At 40.2% G+C, this 15,365-nt stretch overlaps 1 protein-coding gene across 6 annotated transcripts in view; it reads right to left on the bottom strand.

The window, feature by feature from the left end:
- The window catches only part of VTI1A (vesicle transport through interaction with t-SNAREs 1A), a 1,083,798-nt gene that overhangs the window by 713,852 nt on the left and 354,581 nt on the right, over window positions 1-15,365 (bottom strand). For all 6 annotated transcript variants that reach the window (XM_086922795.1, XM_086922792.1, XM_086922791.1 and 3 more), the window contains one exon: window positions 14,881-14,965. In XM_086922795.1, the coding sequence (XP_086778921.1) occupies window positions 14,881-14,965 (85 nt within the window). The remainder of the gene's footprint in view (window positions 1-14,880; window positions 14,966-15,365) is intronic.

Raw genomic sequence — 15,365 nt, 5'->3', positions numbered from 1 at the left:
ATGCACCTATTCGGCAGATGATTGTCCAGTCCACAGTGTTGGCACATTTAGACTATTCTAATGGGTTGCTACTTGGCGTCAACAAATCTGCGACCAAAAGACAGCAGCGGGCACAACACGCTGCTACTCGCACGCTTTTAGCGCTACCAAAGTACTGCCACGCCGCATACCTTCTACGCTGGTTCCACTGGCTACCTATAGAGCAGAGAGTCCACTTTGTCAATGTCAATGTCAATGTCAGATGCTTTTATATAGCGCGGCTTATCACCAAAAGAGGTCTCTTTAAGACCCTCTGTATGACACACAAGATCATGCACGGTTTGTGGCACCACATTTTGAGCGAGCTATGCTCTTGGTATGTTCCAGTGCGAGCCCTGTGCTCTGTGGACCTGTATTTCCCCCATATCCCATGGGTGCGCAGGACAAGTGCTGGGGAGGCACTCCTTTAGAGCATATGCTACGACTCTTTGGAACTCAATCCCTCTTGCAGCTCGCTGCAAGCAAGACCACTGGGCTTTCAGAAAAATGATCAAAATCTGGCTCTTTTCCAACTACTAGCCTCCTTGCTTTTCCGCACGGCTAGACTTAGCGCTGGGAAGCCCTGTTGCCAGGGCAACCATGCGCTCTATAAGTGCATTTAACATAACATAACATAGCATAAGACAGTTCCACTGGCAATGGATAATATAAGGAAGGCATTATGTAAGTTGGTGCTGTGAGGTCCCAGACAGAGTGCGACCCTGACAAAAGACTGATGAGCCCCACATACGATCTTCAACAAAAGGCTGGAGGCCACTAGGCATCAAAGGCTAGGATATGGAGGTTGTGCTTCTGAAAGATACCAGGCAGGAGGGATAAGAGCAAACCTACATTCTCGGTTCCATGGCTGCATAAAAGAACAGGTAGGCCGCTGCACCACCTGTGTCCAACAGAGGCTACAACTTTTAATAAGTAGGTGGAGTAAAAAAAGACTAGAGAAATTTCTCTGCAACAGTAGGAAATCGCGAGGGCGCGCGTGGAAAGCAACCCTGGAGTTAAAAGTGAGTGAGGCTTACAGAAATTCATAGGTTTCCACCATGGAGAACGAAATAACACCTGATGATCACGCACGTTAGGGTGAATTTCTAATTAAATATTTGTTTTTAAAGACAGAAGAATTAACGCTGCAGAAGGTGAGATACATACCGTTTCGCAAATCACCTTAGAGAAGAAATCAAGAACAGAAGAGGAAGGTACCTATTTAGTCCAGCTGGAGTAAAGGCATAACAAGTTAAGCTTTGTTTCCCTGGATTTCTATTCCTCCACACTCCAACTCCACACCAACCCCTTCGTTGTGGCTGCTTTTAACAGTAGAAAAAGTACTAACAGCTTTATAGGTGTTACGTGACCATTAAAAACAGAATTTGCGAAATTAAAGGAAAGACTTCATTTGGAATACACTTGTGTTGTAAATGTGTAATTCCAATGCAATTTCATTTATGAATATGGGGTTTTGTGGATGGTAAAAGTAATAGTTTAAATATAACTTTGGATGTGAAAGAAAGTTTCCCTGGTGCCTTTAGGGCTTCCTATTAAATTAAACTCTGCTGTACTGTGCAATTTTATTTCAGCTTGTGTATTTTAGATAAAAGTGATAAATTAACAAAGCTATCATTTGAAAGGCATCTATGGGAAACAGCCAGACCACTATAGGTAACTGGAAGGACTGGTCAAAAAGCTCGTGACCAGCAGGATACTACATAAAAATGTGATTTTGCCCTTAACTCTTCGGAAACGATGTTACTACAGTACTGGTTTAGCAGCAGATTCAAATTACCGTTATTAAGGGCTGATAACAGGCAGAAAGTCATACACTCTCAAAAAAATGCATCCGATACACATTTAACAGTAGTGCAAACAAAGAAAGGTTTACAGCACGTCACAGGGAGATCAACATAGTTGACCTGATTTTTAACCAGAAAGGGCAGCTTGTTTAGGCCTAAATAGTGGCTACGAATAAGAGGCCGTCAGTTTGGGTCTAATAAAAGAAGACGCGATTTTAATCTCCCCATGCATTACCACTTTGGCAATGGTGGTTGAAATTCGATTATAGACAGCACAGTGGGCTCTGGTTACACGTTTATATCCACCTGCCTTCCCAAACTGCTGCTTGATATGGTAATGTTCTTGTGACATTTGTGAAGGTGTGCCTGCAGAGTTACATTTCACTAATGCAATGATGGAGTCTGCGGATTAAAGGAAAGGGTTTCAATCGACTGCACACTAACCATGCACACTGACCCCAACATATATGTTACCGAGCAGTTTAATGAAGGTAACATTTAATGGCTCTACTGGCACTTTGTGCACCATCTTCGATGCACCATAGCAAAGACGAAACTAATATAACTGAATTATCCACTGGAGGAATCACTGGACATTTACAACGTAACATGCGTTTTGTGTTGAGCTTGGCCTAGTGCTATGCAGGAGTTGGGTTACCTATCAATACCAACACCTGGCGCTCAGTCCCTCAGCTTAATAGCCCCCCAAGAGTGTGGTACTCTATCTGAACCCACCCGCCACAAAGCACCCCTGCTGAAACCGAATAGGAACCCAATAGGCTGGGCTCGCACAGGCAGAAGAGGTAAATAAGATAACTTTTTGGCTGTCTGCCTGCACCACGAGAATTAAGGGTCACTCATGGGAGAAATTAAAACAACAAAAAAAGGGTAGAGGGATGAAGATACTTTTTATGAGCTGCTGTTGGATGACACATATCATGAACATAAACAGTTCTGAGGGTTTGGTGCCACAAACCTATATTCAACTGAAAATGCATGTGCAGTTCTTTAACGTTAGTTTCTTGACATTATCTTTTAATATTTTGTGGATCGATCTAAGGGATTTTTTTTGCAGCAGGAATCCTTCCCTTACCCATCTCACCAACCTTTGAAAATTAAAAGGACGCAAGCCTCTAATCCTGTCAGATGTAGTTTTTGTACGACAATCCGGACAGAACTTTGTACTTCAGAAGCTTGTGATGAGAAGAAGCTGGAAGGCCACCTTTGAAAACTTCTTTCAAAGGCAGGAAAATAAAGGAAGGCAGAAGAGGTCACTTTTGCTTAAAAATAGTTGGATCACAAGTACTCTTTTCAGTAAAGGCTCAATAATGAATTCGTTTATAGCGAGGCAGTGACAAGAGTTCCTCTCACTACGGTTAAAAGTTGGTCTCTTCCAGTGACAACTAAGAACGTTAGTAGTGCAGAGCGGGTCTGTCCTTTCTTACAAATCCTCTCAACTGCCTTTGACGCCATTGACCGTCACATCCTTCTCTTGCATCTCTCCTCCCAGATAATAATTAGGAGAAGTGTTCGGAAGTGTCTCAATCGTTATCTTCCTATTTCTCTAACCAGTAGTGTCAAGTGTCCTGGTGCGACTCAACCTCAGCATGTATCCATAAGCATCCTTCTAACCAGATCAGACATTCTTATGATGTCACCAAAGCCCTAATCCTTGCCCTTATGAAATATGCAACATCAGTTATACTTGAGAATTACTTCCAAAATGGGATATCTTCTGCTGCGAATCCCTTTATTGCACACCTGGTTCTTTCTACCACTTGCTTTCAATCACAAGGCACATCCAGTTGTAAATGCTTGTTTTCAGAGACACTCATGACACGGTTTGGTCTTGTATGATCGACTAAGAACATGATCTTGGCATGTTCCCACACCAAAGACGATAAGCAAACTTTCATAAGGCGTGTTTCCATATCAGGTATAATACTGCCTTTGACATTGGCCTGCACCATTCATTAGCCACCATTAAGCACAGGAAAATCATATAAAAAGGATGCCATCGCAGCTACCCAGTCGCTAAAACTGAAGTTTTAAAACAGCATTCTTGATCATGGGACCACAATACATAATCTAGAGTGAATCCCTCACTCGGATATGGTGCCCTTAAAGTGGGTAATCCATTTGTTTTCTATCTAAAAGTTTATCACAGTATTGGACGAGGACTTGAAACTGACAAGTAGGAACCATAATTAACACTGAAATTATTACACGGACATCTCAGAAAAGTTTTTATTCAGGAAAAATAGGAAGTTAGCTATTAGGCAGGTTAATAAAATGTTTTTACCATCAACCTCATGTGCAAGAATTACAAACACATCAATTAGTCTATTCCTAACACTGAAGTCCAGACAACATATCACATCCTTTTATCAAGTCTTCCACTGGCCTCCTGGGAAGGCTCCTACTGTGCGAGTTCCCTCTATAAACTTCAAAAAACACTCTCTGTGCTGCAATTTAGTTTTGTCAACTTTACTTCATCACTACCAATTTAAAACTAAAAAAGCACAAAAATTTGCCAGTTATACGTAATTGACAGTAGTATATCTTACACCGCCATAGACTTCAGACATCATTGTTGATGTAATATGTGAGATCATTAGCAGTACATCATACTTAAGTCCGTTACATATAATTGTCGAATTTCAGTGCTTTTTTTGGTTTTAAAATGATAGTGCTCTTTTCAGTAAATTTCAATTTTTTTATTATTTATTTTTTTAGCACTTGTCAAAATCTTACTACAGTACTTACGTATAATTCCGCTTTAACCATTGTTTTTTTCATCGAATTTCGATGTCTTTTTACAAATAATTTTTACATAAAGTAGTATCTTCTTATGGTCGCAGGTCCTGGCCTATGATCGATGTTCTCACATACCCTTCCCCATTTTGCCAATAGAAATTTCATGCAGAAAGTATTTTGAGATCACTTCCCTTCTACTTAGTCCCCCCTTGACGATCACCCCGAAACTTTTAAGAAGGAGCTGGGGTAGAGCGGTAGAGAACTTTACTTTGTTGTGTGTAAAGTTTCACGAAAATGAGTCAAACTGTGATATAAATATCATTGTAAAAAAAGTGTGTGTGTGTCTGTCTGCCTGCCTGCCATGCTCTTCTCAATCACAGAGCCAGCCGCACCAACGCAACAGAGTCTCTAACAGAAAACCCCGGCACAGCAGGATATTGTGACATGGCACCAAACTACAGGACACCAACACGTTTCGGCTTACACCTTCCAGTGGGCAACCCTGATTCTCCAACACAGGTAATTTAAAAACTGTCTTTTGTTCATTGCACTGACCTTATGTTTGAGAACTAGACTGCTTCTTCACATACATCGTGACTCAATACAGCCACCATGACATGCGCAACGTTAAGCTCTTGGAATAAATATAGCATGATTCGTTGTAGAATCGCATCAATATATCAGATTACATGCTGTTGCGTTGAGACCATAGGAAACAATGGGCTGATCAATATATAAATATAACTAAATAGTGAAATCCCGAAATACATATGAATATACACCTAAATATGCGTCAATTAGAAACGACCTTCAATCCCACCAAATTCTGCCTTCTATGGCACACATTCATAATACAACAGTACCTCCATATCCTTAATAAAAGATATTAAGACCATATTCATGCAGAACACATAATTCACATGTAGGGGGTTCAAAGTTGCTTACGGTGCAAACAGCTAAATGTAAATCTATTTTTCACGTCGGTCAAATTCTATGAGCATGCGAACACGCTATTATGACAAAATGTGCAAAGACGCTAAAGTGCAAACAGTTGAATAGAAATCTATTTTTCACAATGATTAGTCAATATCCCAAGCAAAAATTCACGCTATTCATGATACAATGTTCAAAGATGCTTAAAGTGCAAACATATAGATGTAAATATCAATATCTACTCTTCACAGTCATCAATATAATAATTCAACATTCATAATTGCTTGGCGATATGCCATGCAGCTTCAACACTCCCACAGATAAGATAAAAAGTCTCCCTGGATGCTCCTGAAAGTGCAAAAAGCAATCAGAATTAGTGAAACACAGGAATAAAATCATGAAGGCGCAATTCCAAAGTGAAAGAGTAGTGAAACAAAGAATATCTTAAAAATCAGCACTAGCCCCTCATTCAAAGTCTCAAGGATTAACCACAAAACATAACAAAATCTTTTTGGTCAACATTTTTGAACAGTCATTTCCAATAAAGATGGATTTGGTCAAAATGTTGCCAAATGATTTAGCTTTTCAATATGTAATGTTGGGCTGAGCGCCCAAAACATCTTTAAGATGTTTATCATGCTGTAGCACATTCCAATTGTGTGCCAGTAAAGATCTAATATGATGTTTATTATTATATTCCAAAAAGAAGCGAGTGACAGTGTTGTCAGATCCAGTGTAAGCTGTTGCATCTGTGGGACCAATCTCTCCACTGTTTGTCTTACAATAATTTCTCTCTATTTTTGAACATCACTCTTCTGTGCATCACTCAGGGTTTTTCAAGGATATCCTCTATCTGAAACGTTTCATCATTGCCTTGGATTCTCTTTGGTATAAAGTGTCGGTTGAGCAAATCCTCCGGGCCCTCAGTAACGGACTACAAGGAATACTCCATTTTAGAGCCTTAAAATACCCACTGTTGCAGTGTAAAATCGAGTTACATGCTGTTTCTTCACGAAATATGCTGGTGTGGACGGTCTCATCCTGGGCTACCAGTTTGACATCTAGAAAATCAAAGTTAGTGACACTCCACTTGGCTGTTAATCAAATGCATGAAGTAATCTTCCACCATTTATTTGATTAAGCGATGAATGCTTTTTCTAACTCCTTAATTATCTGAGTTGCAGTTAAACAAATTTCTTGTCGCTTTTTCTCACTTGGCTCACCGCTCTGCCATCGTGATGATCTCCCTCTCATTATGTATGTGGGGTAATGCTGCTATGAATGTTTTAGTTGAACTCTAGTACTAGACCTAAATATCCCAAATGTTTCTTTATCCAGGAGAACCGGAAAACTATGTTCAGTGTACACGTCTCCTAATCATATATACTTGACTCTATATGACATCCGGATGAATTTCAAGAACCATTATGCTAATTGTTCTCAAATTACAATTCTGTCAGGTTACCGGTCATACTAAGCCCGTAAGTAAACTGATTTCTGGGCGACCAGGCCGATAACAATAGCATGAACCAATCTTGGATGATCCAACAACGACCGTCAAATCTGCTACGGCACCCATTAAGGAGTTTTACTTACTCCAACCTTGTGTTCTCCACTACAATTTTTTCTTTTCCTTCGCCGGTGGAGTGCTGATCCTGGTATTCCAAATGCCCCTTATCTCTAAATGTTTTCGTAGCACACACTCATCTCGGCGGGCTGGCTGCTGTGCGGACACACGCATGAATATCTACACTGCACTGCTTTTCTCAATCACAGAGCCAGCCGCAACAATAAAACAGAGCCTCCAAAGAAAAACACAAGCACAAGCACAGACACCGGCGCAGCGCGATGCTTCCGTTTTTTTATTGTGACATGGCACCAAACTAAAGAATGCCAACACATTACGGCCTACGCCTTCACCTGAGCAACCTTGATTCCCCAACACAGGTGATTTAAAAAACGTTCTTTGTTCATTGCACTGCCCCTATGTTTGAGAACAAGACCGCTTCTTTAAATACATTGTGACTCAATACAGCCACCACAACATATATATGACATACACACATATATATATATACACACATAGATATATTTATATAGATAGATAGATATACAATTAGGGCTCCTTGTTTAATGGTATTTCTTTTTTTAACGTTTCCGTCTGTATTTATCCATATTTATTTTTTGCCCATTTTATTGGTATATTCATATTTATTTTGTTCAAGAATACATGTAGCTGTAAAATGTAAAATGGCATATTTCTGTGTTTATATCACTTTGACATGCACTCAAACATGGATGCCTGTCACGTTTTAGCAAACCAAGCAGCCACGTATAACAAAAGACTACACCCACAGGTACATATTAGCATCATAATACTGCATTTCTTGTTCTTCTGTTCCTATTATCAAAAATACAGGCATAAAATATTTTAATGTGGCACTTAAATCTGTTTTACAGCTTAAAGATGAAGGACTAATATTTCGTGTGTGCACCTTTTTAAAAATGGCCGTACGATCCCGCACTTCTATGAATTAACTCTTATATGAACTAAGTCATCTTAACAGATTGGGAGGATGCTTCTTTGCACATTTGTACATTTGCACATTATAACCGATGTTGCTATCTGTAAATATATGAACCCCTTTTTTCTTGTCAGTACTGTAGTAATACGAAAATATAGATAACAATTCATTTCTTGATCTCTGGCTGCTATTACACGATGCACTTTATTAAGATAGTCCAATAACTAGGATGTATGCCCTATGCACTTTAGAAAATTGGTGATCAACATAATTCTGCTAGATATGTTCTATGCATATATTGCCATGCTATTTTAATAAGATTGGAAGGAGGTTTCTTTGTACCTTTGCACAATGGCACTTTAAGATCATTGCATTTTTTGCACATCAGCACTTTAAAACCTATGCTGTTATTTGTAAATATGTAAATATGTGTACTACTCTTCTCGTGTAAGTATCGTAGTAAAATATGGAGACATAGATATTAATTCACCCTCTGATCCATGGCTGCTACTACATTGTTTTTCTTATCCAGACAGTTTAAAAACCAGGATGTACACTCTATGCCTTTTAGACCGTACGTGTTTGACATATGTTCTTAGATATATGTCCTATGTATATATTGTTGCTGGTTCAACGGTGATCCTTGTATTTGACCATGTATGTAATTATGTGTACACTTTTATGGATAATGTAATATCCGAATAAAGGTTATTTTGACTTTGACTACAAATATATGTTAACATATGCCTGTATTTAAGGAAATCTCATGCTGTATTTTAACCCTACATGCGGTCTGCCTGCTCAACTGTTGTCTAGACCTCATGAAAGATAGCATGGAAAGTTTCTCACAAGAAGCACAGTTTTCTGTATTTATCAGCTTTTAAAAATAAATACAGACTGGAAACACATTGTTTTCTGTCTGTATTTATCTGTAAAAATCAGTAAAAAGGAAAAACGGAAGCATTCTATATAATCAATTTCCATTTGGCAATGCAAATACAGAGATGGTGATTTTGCGGGCCACCATTCCTGTGTTTGTAGGCAATCATATGGTATTGCAAATTCTGAACTGCATAGTGAATATTCATTAGGCAGGTCAATCCACAACCCCCTCCACAAATGGTGAGTTTAAGAATGGCTCCAATAGTACAGAGGTCGCTTTGTAAAATCAGAGTTCGGTCACAAAATCTCGGTCACAAAATCTCAGATCCGAATTTGTGACCAACTTGTAAGAACCATCTCTTTGTACATCTGGCCCTTAGATTTGTAACATCTTTCCTGTTTACATACAACCATTTTTCATAGTTCTATGATGAATAACTGTTCAGTACTTCTATAACACACTTCCACAAGAGGTACTTTACTACCTGGCTCTTCATGGGTCTGTATGGGTAACTAAACATGTACGATTGCTGGAACTGGTCTTAGGTGAAACCAGTGCTCATGCTATGCTCCACAGTGTGTTGAGCATCACATTTTAGCCCATGTCAGTGTTTGTGAAGTGACCCGCCATGGTCTGAAGTTCATATGCCATGAGAAATTAGCAATAACTGTATTAAGCTACAAAATGTCAAAATGCTTTCTATAAATGTTCAGGTGCTTGGGTATTTTGTACCCTATTATCAATAGATATGTCATTGATTGACAGTTTAAGTGTTCATGAAGGTGGGTATTCTTCTATTCTTCATCAAGTAAGTTGTCAGGTTCAGTCTCCTACTCTTGGCTCTTTCTGGTCTGTCCATGTTAATGATGCCCCATACCTTCTCCTTCTTAGGCAGTAAGATAGTGTTGTTGGGATGCCATTGCTCACCCTCCACCTCACAACCGTACTTGAGAAGAAATTAAATTCTTGTTATGTTTAACAATCCAGCTGCATATTTATCGGATTTCTGGCCATAGCAAACCAGGCACATTACAATGTGGAGGCCATTCAGCATCCCAATACTTTTGTATGTCATAAGATGTAGGGCAAAGAGGAGACTCGGGACTCAAAATAAATCCTTTTATGAATGTCCTCCAATCTTCAGCACCTATGTGTCTTTTCTTGAATGCAAGACAAGCCACAGTAGAGTGCTTACTAGATTGCTAGTTCTGGCTGCTAGGGATAGAACAGGGGATAGTCCCCAAGAACTAGGTACTGTGCATTGAGGGACTTCTTCAAAATGTATAAAAGTTTGAAAATGACATATGTAAAAATAATAGCAAGGCAGACTTGTGCATTCAAGAAGCCTTATACTCTTACCAGTATTATATATAAAAACAATGCGCACAGATTCAATATACTTTCAAGGACCAAGGGGAAATTGGACAAAAGAAGCTCTTCCAATTAGACTTAGAGTTTGTCAGATGGAGTAGTGTCCTTACAGGTGGTGGAGGGCAATCCCTCTATCATCCCAAGGGTCATCGGGCTGCTCAATCTAGAGCTGTTCGCCGGCCTAGAGGATGACTCTGTACGTTGAATGGAACCGTTCCTTTCCATGTACAAAATGTTTGTTGTACATATGTCATCTGTTTTGATGGACATACACCAGTCTATTGACATTTATTTATGCTTCAAAAAGGGGGAGTCTGTTTTTGAAGAACAACAAAATACTGACACCCACACCCTGGGAGAATTCTCTCAGCATGTAGAGGTCTTTACTGGGTTTTTTCCAGTTCCTCACCTCCAGGTTTTTCCTAAGTAGGGCAGACAGTGTAACATCCTCCCTCAACGGTCCGTTCTTTGTCAGGTTGACAAAGGAAGCTTCGTTAACAGAGCCAATGAGGGCTTTTTAAGGTTTGCCCAACTCTAAATGAAGAGGGCAGGCTGAGTGTTTTTTTTTGCGGGCAGAGTACTCTGTTGCATTTATGTCGGAATACTCGATCTGCCAAACTCTAAATCAGGCTTAAAGTATGTATGAAACGCATATGAGGGGTGTTTGCATTCGAATTAACTTTATCTGTGCTGGTTGCCCAATTTGTAAAACTTGAGGCAACAACTAAACATTACATCCACCATAACAGAGTACTGTTGTACAGGACATGTTATGGCATCAGTAGTGGTATGGCCGGTTATAAAACAATACCAATGATAATATCGTATTTTGCTCTTTTCCCTTAAATCGCAGATTGCACAAAACAGTTGTGTGCACATGGATGGGATAATACAATTCATATTTGTTTTTTTATTTGTTCTTGGTTTACAAATGTTGTGAACAAATTACTGATGGAAAGTATGTATACATAACTGTGCCTCTGAAAGAAAACACATTATGCGTTTAACAATACATTTTCAAAATGCTCAGAAAATGTCATTCTTGACCGTGGTCAACATCACATTTGTATCTAATAATTGTTTGAAAATAGTCAGCTGTGGAAAATTATTTCCATTTTTCATTCTACAACGGGCCCACCCCCACCATAAGTCGACAAGGAACCTCGCACCTTTTTACCCAAAGTGAAGGGCTCCATCACCAGGGTGGGAGTAGGACACACGTTTGCTATCAGGCCCACGTTTGCAAATCAGGGCAGTTTGGAACTTATAAAGACGCAGTGTTTTGCAATTTATGAGCGACTGCATGCATCTGTGCTTTTGGGACAATGTTCGTGGTAATATCAGGGAATTCAACAGTAAAAACCTACCCACCGGTCCATAAATCAGGCCCACATTAGCCCCAAAAAATGACATGCACACTGACCTGACAGACCAGCTATTCTAACTCTCACAGATTGACCTATCTGCCAGTCCGACCCTGTCCATCGTGGAAAGTAAGGATCAAACAGTCCTACAATCCTTGTGGGAACGTACCTTGGAGTATGGACTAGTTAACCAGAGGCTTACAAAACAGCTTAATTCACATCAAGCTATTTTGTGTCGAATTAGATCTTAACTGAAGGCACTGGCTCCATTTACTATTTGTATGATCTTTAATGAGACTGATTACATTTCCAAGGCAGTTGCCCTTTTTCTCATTTAGCAATACCCAGCCCACACCATCCACATCCGCAAACAGAGCAACACACTCACACCAAATGTACACCACGCACAACACTATGCACAGATTAATGTATCAGCCTGCACTACAACCCCAACCAAACCACATCTACACACCCTACTATCCCAACTACCACACATATCCACCATCACCTACAAACAGTACACAGCTCTATATTATACCACTAACCAATACACTCATCACTAGCACAACGCCAATCAACACCATACATAACTACATCCCATTCAGACACATTATTGATAAACCAAATATGACCCAGACAAAAACTATAATCACTGGCCTACACACAATGAACCTGCATCAGATTGTCCACAATCCGACACAAATCGCTGGACATATCATAGATGTCATTGTTGCTAATACTGAACTAGTTACCTTTCAAACTATAACTCCAGTCACATGGTCAGACCACCACTTGCTTGCCTTCAAACATAAAACAACGCTAAGCCACTCACCTAAAACTACCTTACATCCATCCACCTATCGGCCGTGGATCAACCTCAATTTGGAACACTTGGAAACACTACTAACATCCAGTACAAATCTGGAAAGCATAAATTCTGTTCAAAATCTATATGAGTGGCTACAGGAAGCTTTTGACATCCTGATACCACTCAAAACCACACACCAGAACAAAAGAAAAAAGGGCCTTGGAGAAACATAGAAATAAAAGACATAAAACAACAAATTAGAAAGCTGCAACGTACCTGGCTCAAAACAAACGCCAAACAAGAAACTTCACCTACAGAAAATTAACAGATTATACAAGTCTGCTATCAAAAAAGCTAAGAAAAGGTACTGTTCAGACAGAATTCAAAACGCTAAATGTGCAAATAAAGAATTCTATAAAATACTCAATGAATTTTGCAAACCAAATTGCCTAGAAGGAACTCATCCTGTTACTCAAGATTTCACGGACAAACTGGTTAATCATTACACGGACAAAGCAGACACATTGGAATCATACTTACTTAAAACAGAAACAAAGCACCAGCACTAACCCTTGTACAAAACAACAATTCAAGAATGCTCTAATCAAGCCTCTCCGTTCCTTCCAACAAATCTCACACGATGAATTTATGGACCTGGTCAAAGCAAGCAGGCCTGCCGGCAGCCCTTCTGACCCCTGTCCGCCACAAACTTTCAAGACAATTCTTTTAACAACCTCTGCTGACACTCCAGTAAGAAGAAACATCAACAATTCCTTCACTACTGGAATATTTCCAGAAGAACTCAAAAAGTCATACATACGCCCTTTACTGAAGAAAACAAACTTGGACCCGCTGAACCCTGACAACTACAGACCCATTACAAATGGACCGTTCCGGGGAAAACTGATAGAAAGAGCAGCGTTCACCCAGATGTCACAATTCATTGAAGAGAATGACATACTTTCAGACTTCCAAACAGGATTCCATCCAGGAAGAGGCACTGAATCTGCCCTCCTTGCATTCTGGGATGACCTAAAGAATATAGTTGACCGCAAAGGGGTTGCTGCACTACTCCTCTTGGACCACTCAGCTGCCTTTGACACGGTTGACCATGACACTCTGAAACAAAGACTCTATGAAGCCGACATAGAGGGAACTGCTTTAGACTGGATAGCGTCCTACCTTCGAAACAGAACTAATGCCATCCATAAAGAGGCCCATAGGAATGAATGTCAATTACCGATTCGGTAAAATAGGGAAAGAGTCAAGGGTGGCAGGGTGGCACTTTGACACCCTGTTGCACGCCTGAATAGTGCTTGTGTGTACATGTGGCACACATACATGCCCTAAGGGCATGTATGTCTGTCACATGGCACAGGTGTAAATTCACAGATTTGCATTTACAGAGGTATTCGTTATTTACCACCAACTAATAGTTGGTGGTAAATAACGAATCCTTAAAGCACAGAAGTACTCTTCAAAGTGCTTCCTACATGTCATTTACCGATTCGGTAAATACCGATTCGTTATTTACCGAATCCTCCCCTACATCCCAAATGCCCAATACCAGTCGGTAACGGACGAAATTCGGTAATTTCGGCCGTTACCGAACGGTATTGGGCCACCTACATCTGGCCCTAAGTGATTTGCCCAGAATCACACGATGTCGAGCGTCATTGCCGAGACTCAAACCCGGTTCCCCAGATCTGAGATCGGCTGCAAAACTATCCCTGTACCACCCACTTTGCCATTATTGTTCAGCATTGGTGGCTGTAACGAAGAATACATATCTCAGCTGAAAGAGTTCACTTCACAGATGAGGTCCTGTAGCTCAACCCTACATAACCCTGTTTTAAGAAAAGCAAGAACTAGTATTAAGTGTTACTAAATCTTACATGTATTTTTTTTTTTTTAAAACACCGAGTGTGGTGGAGCACAAGATGTCCCATAATACTAATGTTCCTGAACACTACAAACTGATACCTAGTTGTATAGCTCATGCACCAGCTAAAATGCAAAAATACAAACTTGCTGCTCACAGACAGGAATTTAAGTTTCAAGAAGGGGAAAAAAATAAGAGAAACTACTGGAGGCCGCGCAGTTGGCGAACAATCGTTGCAGGTGGCTAAAATGACAACGTGTAACTGCATATTAAGACAAATGTAGAAGTTACACAAAGTGTTACGTCTCGCTTCGAATGTATACTTTCAAACCTCGGGAACTGTTTTCTGTAGATGTCACGCCTTTTAACTGGAAGAAAGAGGCGCACAAATAAGCTCCCAATTGTCTCTCCAATATGTAAACCACATCTCGGGCTGCTGTCTCCAGCGCGCCTTTGAAGTTCCTCTGAAATGTCATGCGCTGTGCAGACTGCTGTGCATAAGCAAGTCAATTTGCTCACTGGCAGAATCCTTACCGGTTTCCACTGCTATCTGGTACCCAGCCTCTAGTCTCCGCGATGACCTTTCCAGTCTCTCGGTGTTATCAAGCAGATGCGCTCTCTGAAGAAGAAAAAAACAAAACAAAAAGCCATCAGACAGAAAAGCACCAGTGCCACCTTATTTTTGTATTTTTATGCGTTTTAATGTTAATTATTCTTTTATATTGCAGTGCAGAGAATCAATGCATGGGCCTGCTTGCAGAATAGACAACCGGAGGCCTTGCCGGGCACCCCAGGCGCGGATCAATACGTATTGGCTGTCCAATGCTTTGCATTTCTGCAAAGTGAATATTTCGCACTTGTTCCTCACAGGGTAAAGCAATCCCTGGGTGCACGATTTGCGATTCATTACAAGGCTCAGCTCGTTACACGCGGCCCATCTGGGGGAAAAATACAACCCTGATCGCTTCTGCAAGAACAAGCAGTCCTCCCTAAAATACAGCAATTAGAATTGAAATTAT

The sequence above is a fragment of the Lissotriton vulgaris genome, chromosome 5, assembly GCF_964263255.1.
Source record: "Lissotriton vulgaris chromosome 5, aLisVul1.2, whole genome shotgun sequence".
Taxonomy (NCBI): domain Eukaryota; kingdom Metazoa; phylum Chordata; class Amphibia; order Caudata; family Salamandridae; genus Lissotriton; species Lissotriton vulgaris.
This window is presented reverse-complemented; position numbering and strand designations above follow the sequence as displayed.